This window comes from Thamnophis sirtalis, unplaced genomic scaffold (genome assembly GCF_051295495.1).
Source record: "Thamnophis sirtalis isolate CommonGarterSnake01/CBP01778 unplaced genomic scaffold, rThaSir2_p1.2 scaffold_4, whole genome shotgun sequence".
Lineage (NCBI taxonomy): Eukaryota > Metazoa > Chordata > Lepidosauria > Squamata > Natricidae > Thamnophis > Thamnophis sirtalis.
The window spans coordinates 104,721,351-104,733,720 of record NW_028261384.1 but is presented as its reverse complement, the minus strand read 5'-3'; the positions used below and the strand labels follow the sequence as shown (position 1 = coordinate 104,733,720).

Genomic DNA, 12,370 nt, shown 5'->3' with positions numbered 1-12,370 from the left:
ACACGGTTGTTAAGTGAATCTGACCTCCTCATTGACTTTTGTTTGGCAAAAGGTGAGAAAGTTATCACAGGGATACTGCAACAACGTAAATATGAGTCAATTGCCAAGCACCTGACTTTTGCTCAAATGACTGTGGAACATGCTGCAACAGTGAGAAATGCTCATTAGTCACTTTTTTCAATGCTGTTGTAACTTCAAACAGTCACTAAACAAACTGGCATAAGCTACCTCTATGAATTTGCACTGCTAAGGATTTGTTTGTGTGAAAATTAGTAGTTTATTTTCTTTGGTATTTGAGTTCATTTGTTTTCATCTACTCCTTGTTGCAAAGATAAGTAAGTGTGAATTAAGGATATTGGCACTCTGAACAAGACTGCCACGAATTTTTTTTAATGGAGACTAAGCATAACTTTTGCTGATTTATATTCTATTCTGAAACAGGTTTCCCATCCCCACCCCACCCAACAGCTTGGTTTAATGTTGGCAGCATTAAATGTGAGCACCAAGACACCACTGTGACAGATCAATGCTATGGAATAACAGGATATTGAGGGCATTAGGCACAGCTGTAATGGCAATCTTAGAACATCTGCTAGAGACTTGCTGTGATTCATTGCATTGGGGAAGCAAGTAGATGACAGGTTGTGCGAGGGCACCTTGATTCCAGTAGATGGTCTACAATTTTATCTGCTCATACAGAGCTGTTTGAATCTTGCCAAAATTTCCTGGATTGTGCATTCCTGGTATTGTATTGTTGTCATTTCTTGAGAGATGTATCGACAGTGTGCAAATTTGAAAACTATTTATTTGTTTGTTTATTAGAATTTTTTTATTTCTCCTTTGTTAGTTTATAAGTAGCTTAATGTGACAAACATAGAGTGCCATGGTGGCCTAGTGGTGAAGATGCTCGCCTCCCAGTCAGAAGGTTGAGAGTTCAATCCTAGGTAGCAGCAGATGTTTCTCTCCTAGGGCACAAAGGAAAAAAAATATCTGCTATGAACACTGCATGGCATCAGGAAGGGCATCTGGCCAGTAAATGCTCAGCTCCACCGATTTGCCCTGACTCTATCCCAAATTAAGGGATTACAGGGTCAATAAAAAGAGAGTTTTAATGTGGCAAACATTCTTAATACTCCTTCCCCCTCCCATTTTCTTCACAACAACAACAACCCTGAGAGGAGGTTTGGGCTGAGAGAGAATAATTGGCCAAAGTCAGCCAGCCAGCAAACAAATCGGTAGTTTATTTTGACTCCTGAATGTCTGGGCCGCCTAGCTATGCTTTAATGCAAAAAAGAATTATATCTCTGCTTCTCTGTAAAAGTATAATGGTAATGGGTTCATGTTTTATTTATGAAAACATTTATCCTCTGCTTTTCTATGAACCACCCATAAAGCAGTGTGCAATATTGGAAATAATCAAAAGGAAACTCAATTTTACTACCTAATAAACAACTAGTAAGAGAAGTGAATAAACATGGGTTGGGGGGGCCATTGACTGAAAAGAGGATATTGAAAAAGAAAGAAGAGTCTCTGAATGCTATAGCAGAAAATGCCCTGTCTCATGTATCCATCAGCCACAGTTCAGCAAAAGAAGATAGCAGTTAGACTTATATACCGCTTCATAGGGCTTTCAGCCCTCTCTAAGCGGTTTACAGAGTCAGCATATCGCCCCCACAGTCTGGGTCCTCATTTCACCCACCTCAGAAGGATGGAAGGCTGAGTCAACCTTGAGCCGGTGAGATTAGAACCGCTGAACTGCAGATAACAGTCAGTTGAAGTGGCCTGCAGTACTGCACCCTAACCATTGTGCTTGCTGTTGAACAAAGTGTATGAATAGATATAGTCAGGTAATCCTTGACTTAGAACCACCGTTGACACCCCCCCAAAAAATTTTATGTTGCTAAGTGAGGCAGTTGTTCATGTGTTTTGCCTCATTTTACAACCTTTCCTGCCACCATTGTTAAGTGAATCACTGTAGTTGTTAGTAACACGGTTATTAAGTGAATCTGGCTTCTGACTTTGTTTATCGGAAGGTTAAAAATATGATCACATGACCCTGGGACACTGCAACCATCATAAATATGAGTCAGTTGCCAAGTGTTCAAATTTTGATCACATGACCATGGGGATGTAGCCATGGTTACATGAAGAACGGTAATAAGGCACTTTTTTCCAGTCCCGTTGTGTAAACAGTCACTACATGAACTGTTGTAAGTCAAGGACTACCTTCACAGAATGAAGCAATGCTATGCAGCCTAGTCTCAGAGGTTTTTCAAACCTGGGAACTTTCAACTCCCATAATTCCTCATCCGGCACTTCTAGAGGAAAGGACAAAAGTGAAGTTGAACCAAGCATGATTAGATACAGGTTGTTGATAATGCCCAAAGGGCTCTTTTGTTTTGGTTTACTCCTTTAAGACATAAGCAATGCTATCCTGCCCAGTTGCTTGGGAAAAATAAACACCCAAATTCTTTTTTTAAAACTTAACAATTTTGGAAGCCAAATAAAAAAATAGGTATGTGTATAGTGCACTTCATTTGCATATATCTGGATTTGATTGAAGGCTCACAGGAAAGCTGGTGATAGCAGAGTGGGGGGGAATATGAAAGAAAAAAGGGCCCTGAAGACAAGATCAGTAGGGCATCACATAGCCCACTAGGGCAGGAAGTTGCTTTCCATCCCCTCCCTCCCTTCAATTCCTGTCCGTTCTTCTTCCCCAGCTCAAACTGCCAGTCCCCAAAGGTTTGGAGGGCTCTCAATTGGAAGCTCCAACCCCATCTCACCAGCCCACCCAAGAGAGCAACTTGGATAGCAACCAAACCAGAGAGAAGATCAAACAGAAGATCAAGGAGGTGGAAGAGAAGCAGCCTGAGATGAAGTCAGGGTTCATGGCCTCCTTCCTGGATTTCCTGAAGTCAGGCAAGCGTCAGACGCTGCCTTCCACCGCCATCTCCTCGGCAGTGACAATTGGGGCTTCCAGTGCAGCGGTACCTGTGGTCTCTTCTGCAGGCAGTCCATCCAAGACGTCACACCCACCATCGGCTACGTCCTCCCAGCACCAACCTCCCTTTAGCATGGCACCACCAATGCTATCTGGTGGTTTGGATGGACCTGAAGGAGATGCAGCTGGGCTTGTCATGAGTTGTACCAGCCCCTGCAAACGGCTTGACGAGGAGCTGAAGCGTAACCTGGAGACATTGCCCTCATTCTCATCAGATGAGGAAGATTCTGTTAGCAAGAACCAAGACCTGCAGAAAAGCATCTCCTCAGCCATCTCGGCGCTCTATGATCCCACAGACCGTAAAGATGGAGAACCCAATGGTGAGTGCCTGCGCCACCCGTTCGGATCATGGAGCCCCTTACTTTTTGTGACTTCTTTTTTTGATCATTACATGATAGTGTTTCTGATGTGGTGTTTCCTTTTAACAATGTTGGCAATATTTCTAGGATTTCATTGATGTTGTACAATCACTACGGTATCTTGTTCAGAAATATTTTATGTACTCAAAGGACCAATACAGCTGCCTATTCTCATGGCAACTCACAATATTTTTTAATAATTCGTTATTTTATTTAGAAAGTTAAATACAAACACCAAAAAAGAAAAAAAATTACAAAGATAAAACAAAGATAAACACAACATTAAAAAAAAAGGGAAAATGTTCATTTTAAATAGATACACGCACACACACACATATACAGTAGATGGACATAATGACAAACTGGGATTTCTAATTAAACAAATCTGAACTGGATGGCATTCTACCATAATGCATTCAGCTTGTTTACTCCTGCTTAGTCTTCTCATTACATAAACAAGTAAATACAAGCAGGATTAATTTGTTTGAAGGTCCACCTGGGGTCATAGTGAAATGCTCCTCAATAAGCTAGCGTTCCTAAACCTATTTTGCAGTACAGTTTGCAGTTGGTTTATAAATTATGGCTTATTTAAATTTATCCATGGCACATAAATCTGGTATTTATATAATTTGCTTATTCATTAGCTTAAAGTGAGGAACAGAACTGGAGAAAATAAATCGAGTGCACTAATTTGCAGTTTATTTACATTTATGATTGATTAGGTTAGGATTCCTAGCTTATTGTTACACATCAGAACGCCTATATTTAATTGCACCTGGCAGCATGGTTAAAATCTAACTAAATATCTGAGCAAATTAAAAATTAAATGAATTAAATGCAGGCATGGATGCCTGAAAAGTCGAAGGCATAGTAATATAAATACATGATGTTATCAAGAGGCTGGTTCCTTCATTCCTTCCTCCAAGTATGTGTTGGTAAACGGTAATCAAAAGAATATCTCCTCAAATGCAAAGTGGTCCCAGAGCCAAATAATTAATTTCCTTGCTGGATGACCCCCTCCTGTCTTCTACTTTGTTTCCTCTTCCAGATGTACCACCAGTGGAGGTGAAAGCCCCTAGCCCTGCTCCTTCCGTGGAGGCAGATGTCCAACCAGAGCAGCCACCTCCACCCATCTCCCCAGCCCCATCACTCAAGGAGCCTCCCCCGGTGCTTGAAGAGCTACCACCACCACTGCTACCATTACCACCACCACCACCACCACCACCACCACTACCAACCCAGGAATCTCCTGAACCCGAAGACCCTGAGGACACACGGCCTCTTCACCTTGCTAAGAAGCAGGAGACTGCAGCCATTTGTGGAGAGACAGATGAAGAGGAGGTGGAGAGTGGTGGGGAGGGGATCTTCCGAGAGCGGGATGAGTTTGTCATACGTGTTGAGGATGTTCAGGCTCTCAGGGTATGTAATGAATCTTGACGGCATGTACATTAAAGAAACCCTTCAAATATTAAAATTGAAAAGTATTGTACTCTTAAGCAGAACTAGATGGCTGGATGCCCTCTGCGTGTTTTTGACTTCCTCTGTTGCTAGCTGAAGTTTGGGCCAAGGATTATGGGAATTGTAATTCCGAATACTTGGAGCATGCTAGTTGAGAGTTTTGGAGTTGTTTGTTTGTTTTGCAAACTGAGTTTTTCAAACTCAAAGGCTAAGTTTAGTGTTGCATCTCAACACAGATTAACACAGTGTTGCAGATTAAGAGAAGAATTTCTCAACGTTTAAAGTTTGAAATTCTAAGCATAAAAGAACACTTCAGAAAATATTTGAAGGAAAGAAAATTGTGTAATTAAAATGGGGCATTTGTAGATGATGGTCATTGGAGATCAAACTGAATTTAATTGCACTTAGTTCCCATTGAGATCAGGAACAAAAAATAACCACAGATGAAGTATAAGTAAATTCACTGGGTCCTGTGTATAGCTAGCTTAGTTCTAGATGTAACTTTAAAAGTCCATTTATTTATCCAAAATTACTTGTAACTCCCCAAAGTTACTTGGCTTTTAAAATGATGTTAGGTGGTTGATGACAACTATTATATCTTTTATATCTATGGACATATGAAGAATCAGATTAGCTCATCATCAATAGCCTCATACAGAAGAATAAATTGTGAAGAAATGCAGTAACTCTGGGTGCTCTTTGTTGTCCTTCCATGCAATTCTCTTCTGCTAGGGAATATTGGCTAGAAGACAATAGTTGAGCTTATTAACTGTTAATACTTGATATCATTGTAACTACTCCTCTGTCCTTTTGTAGCTTGCACTTCAGACTGGCCGGGAACCACCTCCAATCTGGAGAGTACAGAAAGCTTTGCTTCAGAAGTTTACACCTGAAATTAAGGATGGGCAGCGACAGTTCTGTGCAACCAGCAATGTGAGTTTCCACTCCATCTACTTAAGTAGCATCATATTGCAGGGAAGCCAGAGCTTCAGAAATGAGAGAATCTCACCAACACGATAATATACAAAATCAGTAAATTAAAGTCAAGCTTTAAGCCCTGTTCTCATTCTTTCTTTTGCTTCCCCCTCTCTTTCTCAATATGCTTCTGCCATACTGGGAAAGTATGGTAGCACAGGGACAAGCCAAATGCAGAAGTACTTCTGTTTTTTTGGCCTGTTGATAAAAGAATAACTGTTCCCCCCCGCCCACCCAGTTTTCTCCTTGGGATAGTCAAGTTGAGCAATTAGCTTGATCTATTATTGTGTCAGGCAAAGGACTTCAATTCCAGTTCCACTTGTTCCCTCATTACTTCCAGAAGAAAAGTTACAAGTGGGATGGTCTCCCCTCCCCTTTCTTTTCTTTATTCAATTCTTTATTTTTCTGCTTCGTCCCTCAGTATCTGGGCTATTTTGGTGATGCCAAGAACCGTTACCAACGACTCTATGTTAAATTCTTGGAGAATATCAACAAGAAAGATTATGTCCGTGTCTGTTCCAAGAAACCCTGGCACCGGCCTGTGCAAGCTGTCAGGTAAAGAATTAGGAAGGTGAACACACATAAGGGAAGTCCAGTGCCAGCTGAGGAAGTGTGTGTGTGTGTGTGTGTGTGTGTGTGTGTGTGTGTGTGTGTGTGTGTGTGTGTAATTAACTAGGTGACTTTCATGCAAGAAACTCTTCTCATTTTTTTAATTCTACGTTTCTGTTATGTCACCTCGCAGATGGAGGTGATTGGCTTCCTTTTCCCTCTTCCAGCTTAGGGAGCAAAAGGGCTGAGCCTCTTTTTTTTTCTGTTCTGGTTAATCTTAGAGTAGCTGGCAAAGTTAAAGTGGGTGGGACTGGGTGCCTTTGCTTCCCTCACCGGTTCATACCGTGGATCCTTTCCCTCGGAACACTCATCATCGCCTCTGATCCATCTTGAACAGTGAATTAGATTAGGCTCCCTGCGTCCCATCAGATCGCACAGGGTAGGCCTCCTCCGAATTCCATCCGCCAGTCAGTGCCGACTGGCGACTACGCGGAGGAGAGCCTTCTCAGTTGCAGCTCCGACGCTATGGAACAATCTCCCCGTGGAGATCCGTACCCTCACCACCGTCCAGGCCTTCCGCACGGCCCTCAAGATCTGGCTATCCCGTCAGGCCTGGGGATAGGACTTTACTCTCTCCCCGCCCGAATGCTGAGTGAATGTTGTGCTTTTATGGTTAATTATTTTTTTACTCACGTTTCTTTTATGTCTTGTCTTGCACTCCCTTCCCTCATTATTGTAAGCCGCCCTGAGTCCCCTCAGGGAAAAGGGCGGCCTATAAGTGTTCAATAAACTACAAACTACAAACTAGGCTGCCTGAACTTTTTGTTATACTTGATGACATAAAGTTTCCCAGGACCCCATTGTTTCACTGATTTACACTATTTTTTTGCCCGCAAACTCTCCTGCTGCAATAAGCTTGACCTCCCAAGTCAGCTCTTAGTGCTCTGTTTTTTTCTGGTGCAGGAGACAAAGCCAGCCCAAGGCTTCTACCCCCAAGGTTCCTGTGACACCGAAAGTCGAAAAACCCGAGAAGCCGGAAGTCCCGGAGAAAGCTGAGAAACCCGAAAAGCTTATTAAGGCTGAGAAGCTCCCCAAGGCTGCTGAAAAGGTGGACAAAGCAGAGAAGCCTCCCAAAACGGAGAAAGGGCCTAAGCCAGAAAAGGCCCCCAAGGTGGAGAAGCCTGAAAAGCCCACCAAAGCGGAGAAATCGGCCAAGGCAGAGAAGCCACCCAGAGTAGAGAAAGTAGAACCTCCTGTGCCCGTGGTGACAAAAGCTGCTCCAGCTGGTGGAGCTTCTAAACCCAAATCTATAAAGCCGACCAAGGTGAAAGCTGAACCACCCCCCAAGAAGAGGAAAAAATGGCTCAAGGAAGCAGCATCTTCTTCAGACTCAGATTCCAGCCCTGACCAGCAGAGTGAGGAGGGTGAGTAGGAGGGGAAGGGGAGAAACTCCGCCAGTTTGATGAGCGTCACAGCCAGGCAGCTAAGAAATGAACTATCAAGAACCTCAGTAGCCCTGGGAGGCAAGACATGTGGCGAAGCTACTGATCCAAAGGCAGGCATCACACATAGTAACAGAGTTCCTCAACCTTGGCAGCTTTAACTTGTGTGGATAGGAACTCCGGGTGTTGGTTGGGAGTTCCAAGTCCACACATTTTAAGTTGCCAAGGCTGAGAAATGCTGCATTACACTGTTTCATGGTAGTTCGGTATGTTGTTGTCCGTACCCAGCCATTGGGAGTTCATTGAACAGATCATAGCTAAGCGTACTGTGGCTCACTGCCTTGTGTGTGTGAACGAGATCAAGGAGAAACAGAGAATTTAGAAGGATGGAGTATCTGAAGCCCCCCATATGATCTGAATTAAATCCAGCAGTTCCAGCCCATGAGAAGAAAAGGAAAGGATTCTGGGAGTTGGGATGCAGCCATTTTTGAAAGGCCAATGGGAGCCTGAGGAAGGGATCTTATCATGAACCATAAAAGTCAGACTGAAAGAAATTAGAAAGAAGGGTTAGGACTAGAGTTGCCCTGTCTACAAAAGTGAAGGATTATAGGAACTTCTAGAGCAGTGGTCTCCAACCTTGGCAACTTTAAGACCTGTGGACTTCAACTCCCAGAGTTCCTCAGCCAGCAAAGCTTTGCTGGCTGAGGAACTCTGGGAGTTGAAGTCCACAGGTCTTAAAGTTGCCAAGGTTGGAGACCACTGCTCTAGAGGAATCAAAGAGATAACAATTTTTCTCTCCCCCCTCCCTCCTCTTTATGGTTGTACTGTATCCAGTGCTTCTCAGCCTTGGCAGCTTTAATATATGCCGACATCTACTCCCAGAATTCCCCAACCAGCATTCTGGCTGGGGAATTCTGGGAGTTGAAGTCAACACATTTTAAAGTTGTCATGCTTGAGAAAAAACTATGTAATATAATCCTAAGCCTTCTCCATTGGTTTGCTTGTTAACCTATTTTGAATCTATTTGAAAAGTAGGGCTTACAGATGTCTACCATAATAAAATAATGCTCTATTTCCCATTTAGAACGTGTGCCCACAGGCCGCATTCTCAATACACGAGCCATGAAGGAGATGTACCGCAGTTACGTGGAAATGCTGGTCAGCACTGCCCTTGACCCAGACATGATCCAAGCGCTTGAAGATACAAACGGTGCGCATTCTTGTGTAGATGGTGCTCACAGGCCAATTTGAAATGCCACTGGCTTTTGTTTCCAAGGGCCATTCTTTAGGAACCATGTGGCCCTTCACTTTGCTGTAATCACTTGATGTTTTTTTCTTGATTGTGGCTAGCCTTCTGGAAATATAAAAGCTTTTTTGTTCCCTAGCTATTCTTGCTTATGAAATTCCTGGGGCCAGAATCGGCTGAATATATATACAGTCTTGTTCTAGCTTGCCATTTTAAGAACTAGAAATATACTGGGGTTTTTTTTTTTTTTGTAAAAAAAAAAAGTATAAACATCTCCACATTCTTTTTAAGATGCCTGATTTGCAGAATGCCGTATAACTCCCCAGCTTTGATCGGTTGTGACTAGGGAACACCACTGAATGTTTCATTATACTCCTTTCTGGCAGTCATTTGTATTACACAAAGATATGAAGAGCTGCTTGGAGGAGGGGTTCTCAAATGTTGTAATCCCGCAGCCTTTAAAATGAGAAATGAAATAATGTGTAAAACTAAATAAAAAGTAAATAATGAAAACTCTAGTTGCAATTGGCAGATGTTTTTGACAGATGTCAAGAGCTTTGGGTTTAACCATTGTTCTAAAAGCTCTTTGGTGTTCATTCCTTGCTTTGCATATGCAAATTTTTATGGTTCTCCAGGGGAAGCAGGGAATGCGTTTTAACAGTGGTTCAATTTTGCCTGCCGAAGCCTAATAAACTCTCCTCCTCCCAAAAAGTGCTTCTACCCTGAATTGTTTTCTTGGGGCTACAGTAATCCTTAAGCAAGTATTTATTCATTAACATGTAGCATTTTGAAAAATCTGAAATTCCAACCTCTTCAAAAAAAAATGTGGCATTTGAAACCTTGTTATCTTCCTTTCCTTTGCCTGCCTGGAACTTAGTCCACTGCAGCTGGGTTTCCTTAGTGTGGGACGCTGGCTGCCCATGTCCTGCAGTTGCAGGTTTCCTGTCCCTGCCCATCCTGGATGCTTTTTTTTTTCTTTTTTGTGACCTTTGCCATCTGTTTTGACAATCCTATCCCAGATGAACTTTATCTCCCGCCCATGAGGAAAATTGATGGGATTTTGAATGACCACAAGAAAAAGGTGCTGAAGAGGGTGTCCCTGAATCCATCGCTACAGGTACGAAAAGAGGGCAAGCAGACACTGCTGTTCCCCAAAAACTGTTTTTTGGAAAAAAAGGGTATTCATTTTAAGTATATATTTTGCTTTATTGCCAAGATTTGGCTCATGTATTTCCATCTCATTTGCCTTCACAACAACTATGGGGAGCAAGGAGAAGTCAAAATGTTTTGTAGCCCAGATGGACTGTTGAATCCTGTTCTATATAAAATTACGAAAGCCACTCTTAAAATGAGACTCAATGCTGCCTTGGACGTTTCAGTTGTGCTGGCTATCCAAATGGCTCTGCAGTGTGACCTTCAATTCATGTATCAGCAGCTTTTTCAGGAGGGGTTGGTTAGTACTCAATCATATATGTTTCAGGCATGCCAGAAATTTACGTTGGCATTTTTTAAGAAATGGGAGTGAAATCAAGCTTAATTCCTTCATTGCACAAAATTTCAGTGATCCTATTTTACAAAAATCTCAGTACTGAAATTTACCTCATGAATTTTAGCCATATTTGAGGGGCAAGTGTATTTTATTTTGAAGATCTATTTAGAATTACTTTGCTGGCCAGTTCTTCAATATTTTTTATTTAAAGTGTCCTCTTAGCCATGGAGATTTTTTTTACAAAATTTCACAATAAACTGGAGAGATTGATTATTCCATATTTTGTGTGTGTGTGTTAGCAATACACACAAAGTTCTTTTTAACTTTGCATGTATTATATTGGGAGGGCGATTTATACATGTTATCCTCATTTAGCTACTACAGTTACCAACAGTTATGAAACTTTACAACCAATTATCACATTTATGACCTTTGCAAATCTGTAAAGCAAAGGAAAGCTGAAATAATCTTATAATCAAAGGTTTCACTTAGCAACCATGTTGCTTAACAGTCAAGTTGGCAGTCCCAATTGTGGTTGCTAAACGAGGTACCTGTATGCCTTGTTGGAATGATCAGACAAGTAAAACTAAAGGGTCACTTTTCTATCTTTTTTTTAACATGAGGCATCCGATCCTGAGCTGGCTAAGAAAAGCCATTTCTCCCCATTCTGCTTAAAAGAGTTTGTGAAACAAGAAAACAAATATTCAAATACAGGAGAAAACAGGTTTCTTTGGTGTGACATTGCCCAGGCTATGGACATTCAGTGCATATTGGACTAAGAGCATTACATGATTTTCAGGATCTTGTACTATGGGCAGCTGCTTAAATAGCCTGTAGTTGGATTTTTCTAGTAAACGAGCATTCTGTTTAATAATAATGCTCTTGTCTGTTTCAAAGAAAGTCGTACGTCATATATAGAGTGGTACTTCTCCCTTTACCTCTAATTTGTTGTCTCTGAAGTCTTTTCAATGGCTGTCCCCAACTCTATTATTTGAGGATGCCCATATATATATATATATATATTTATATTTATAATTTAGTGTCACAACCCCTGGTATGCCCCAATTATGGGAGGAAGCTAACTGCTTCCATTATCTGTCAATCAGCTCGTCACAAGAGTCCATCACGACAGAAACCCAATATTTTTACTGTTGCCTTTGTTATATTTTGTGTTGTATTTGTGCTGATAAATAAATAAAGGGAGACTAGTATAGATCTATTTCAAGCTATTTAGCTCTCATCAGCTAGCCATACCCTTACTGGCTTAATGGCTAAGACATCTGCCTAAGATGTAATACAGCACAGGTTCGAATCCCAGTAAGGGTATGGCTAGCTGATGAGAGCTAAATAGGTTAAAATAGATCTATATTAGTCTCTCTTTATTTATTTATCAGCACAAATACAACACACACACACACCATATATATATATATATATATATATATGATTTGTCTAAAACCTTGGGATTTTGTAACAATAGAAAATGGAAATAAATGACCCGACAGCTGGAGATTGTGAAGATGCTTCTTCTCATACATTTATTTTCTTCCCCATTCAGGAGGCACTCCACATGTTCCCCCAACTCCATGCCGAGACATGTGATACCACAGTTAAGTTGCGCCCAGGCGGTGAACCTTACAACCGCAAGACTCTCAACAAACTCAAGAAGAATGTATCCAAACCGCAGGTAAGTGTTGCAGATGAAGATGGTGGCCAAGCTCTGATAAACGTACTCATTTGCATTGATTACTTTTTTCTCTCTTTTCCATTAGAGAGCTCAACGTAAAAAAAAGTTGTGCTCCTACATATCTTCTTTACACTCACAAATTGCAAAAGTGAACAGTAAATCCA

The 12,370-nt window shown here is 41.5% G+C and overlaps 1 protein-coding gene across 2 annotated transcripts in view; it reads left to right on the top strand.

Moving 5' to 3' along the window:
* Positions 1–12,370, top strand: part of PRR12 (proline rich 12) — a 37,881-nt gene that overhangs the window by 16,389 nt on the left and 9,122 nt on the right. For both annotated transcript variants that reach the window (XM_087713655.1, XM_087713656.1), the window contains exons 5-12: positions 2,721–3,321; positions 4,409–4,779; positions 5,635–5,751; positions 6,215–6,348; positions 7,306–7,766; positions 8,869–8,994; positions 10,050–10,147; positions 12,078–12,206. In XM_087713655.1, the coding sequence (XP_087569781.1) occupies positions 2,721–3,321; positions 4,409–4,779; positions 5,635–5,751; positions 6,215–6,348; positions 7,306–7,766; positions 8,869–8,994; positions 10,050–10,147; positions 12,078–12,206 (2,037 nt within the window). The remainder of the gene's footprint in view (positions 1–2,720; positions 3,322–4,408; positions 4,780–5,634; positions 5,752–6,214; positions 6,349–7,305; positions 7,767–8,868; positions 8,995–10,049; positions 10,148–12,077; positions 12,207–12,370) is intronic.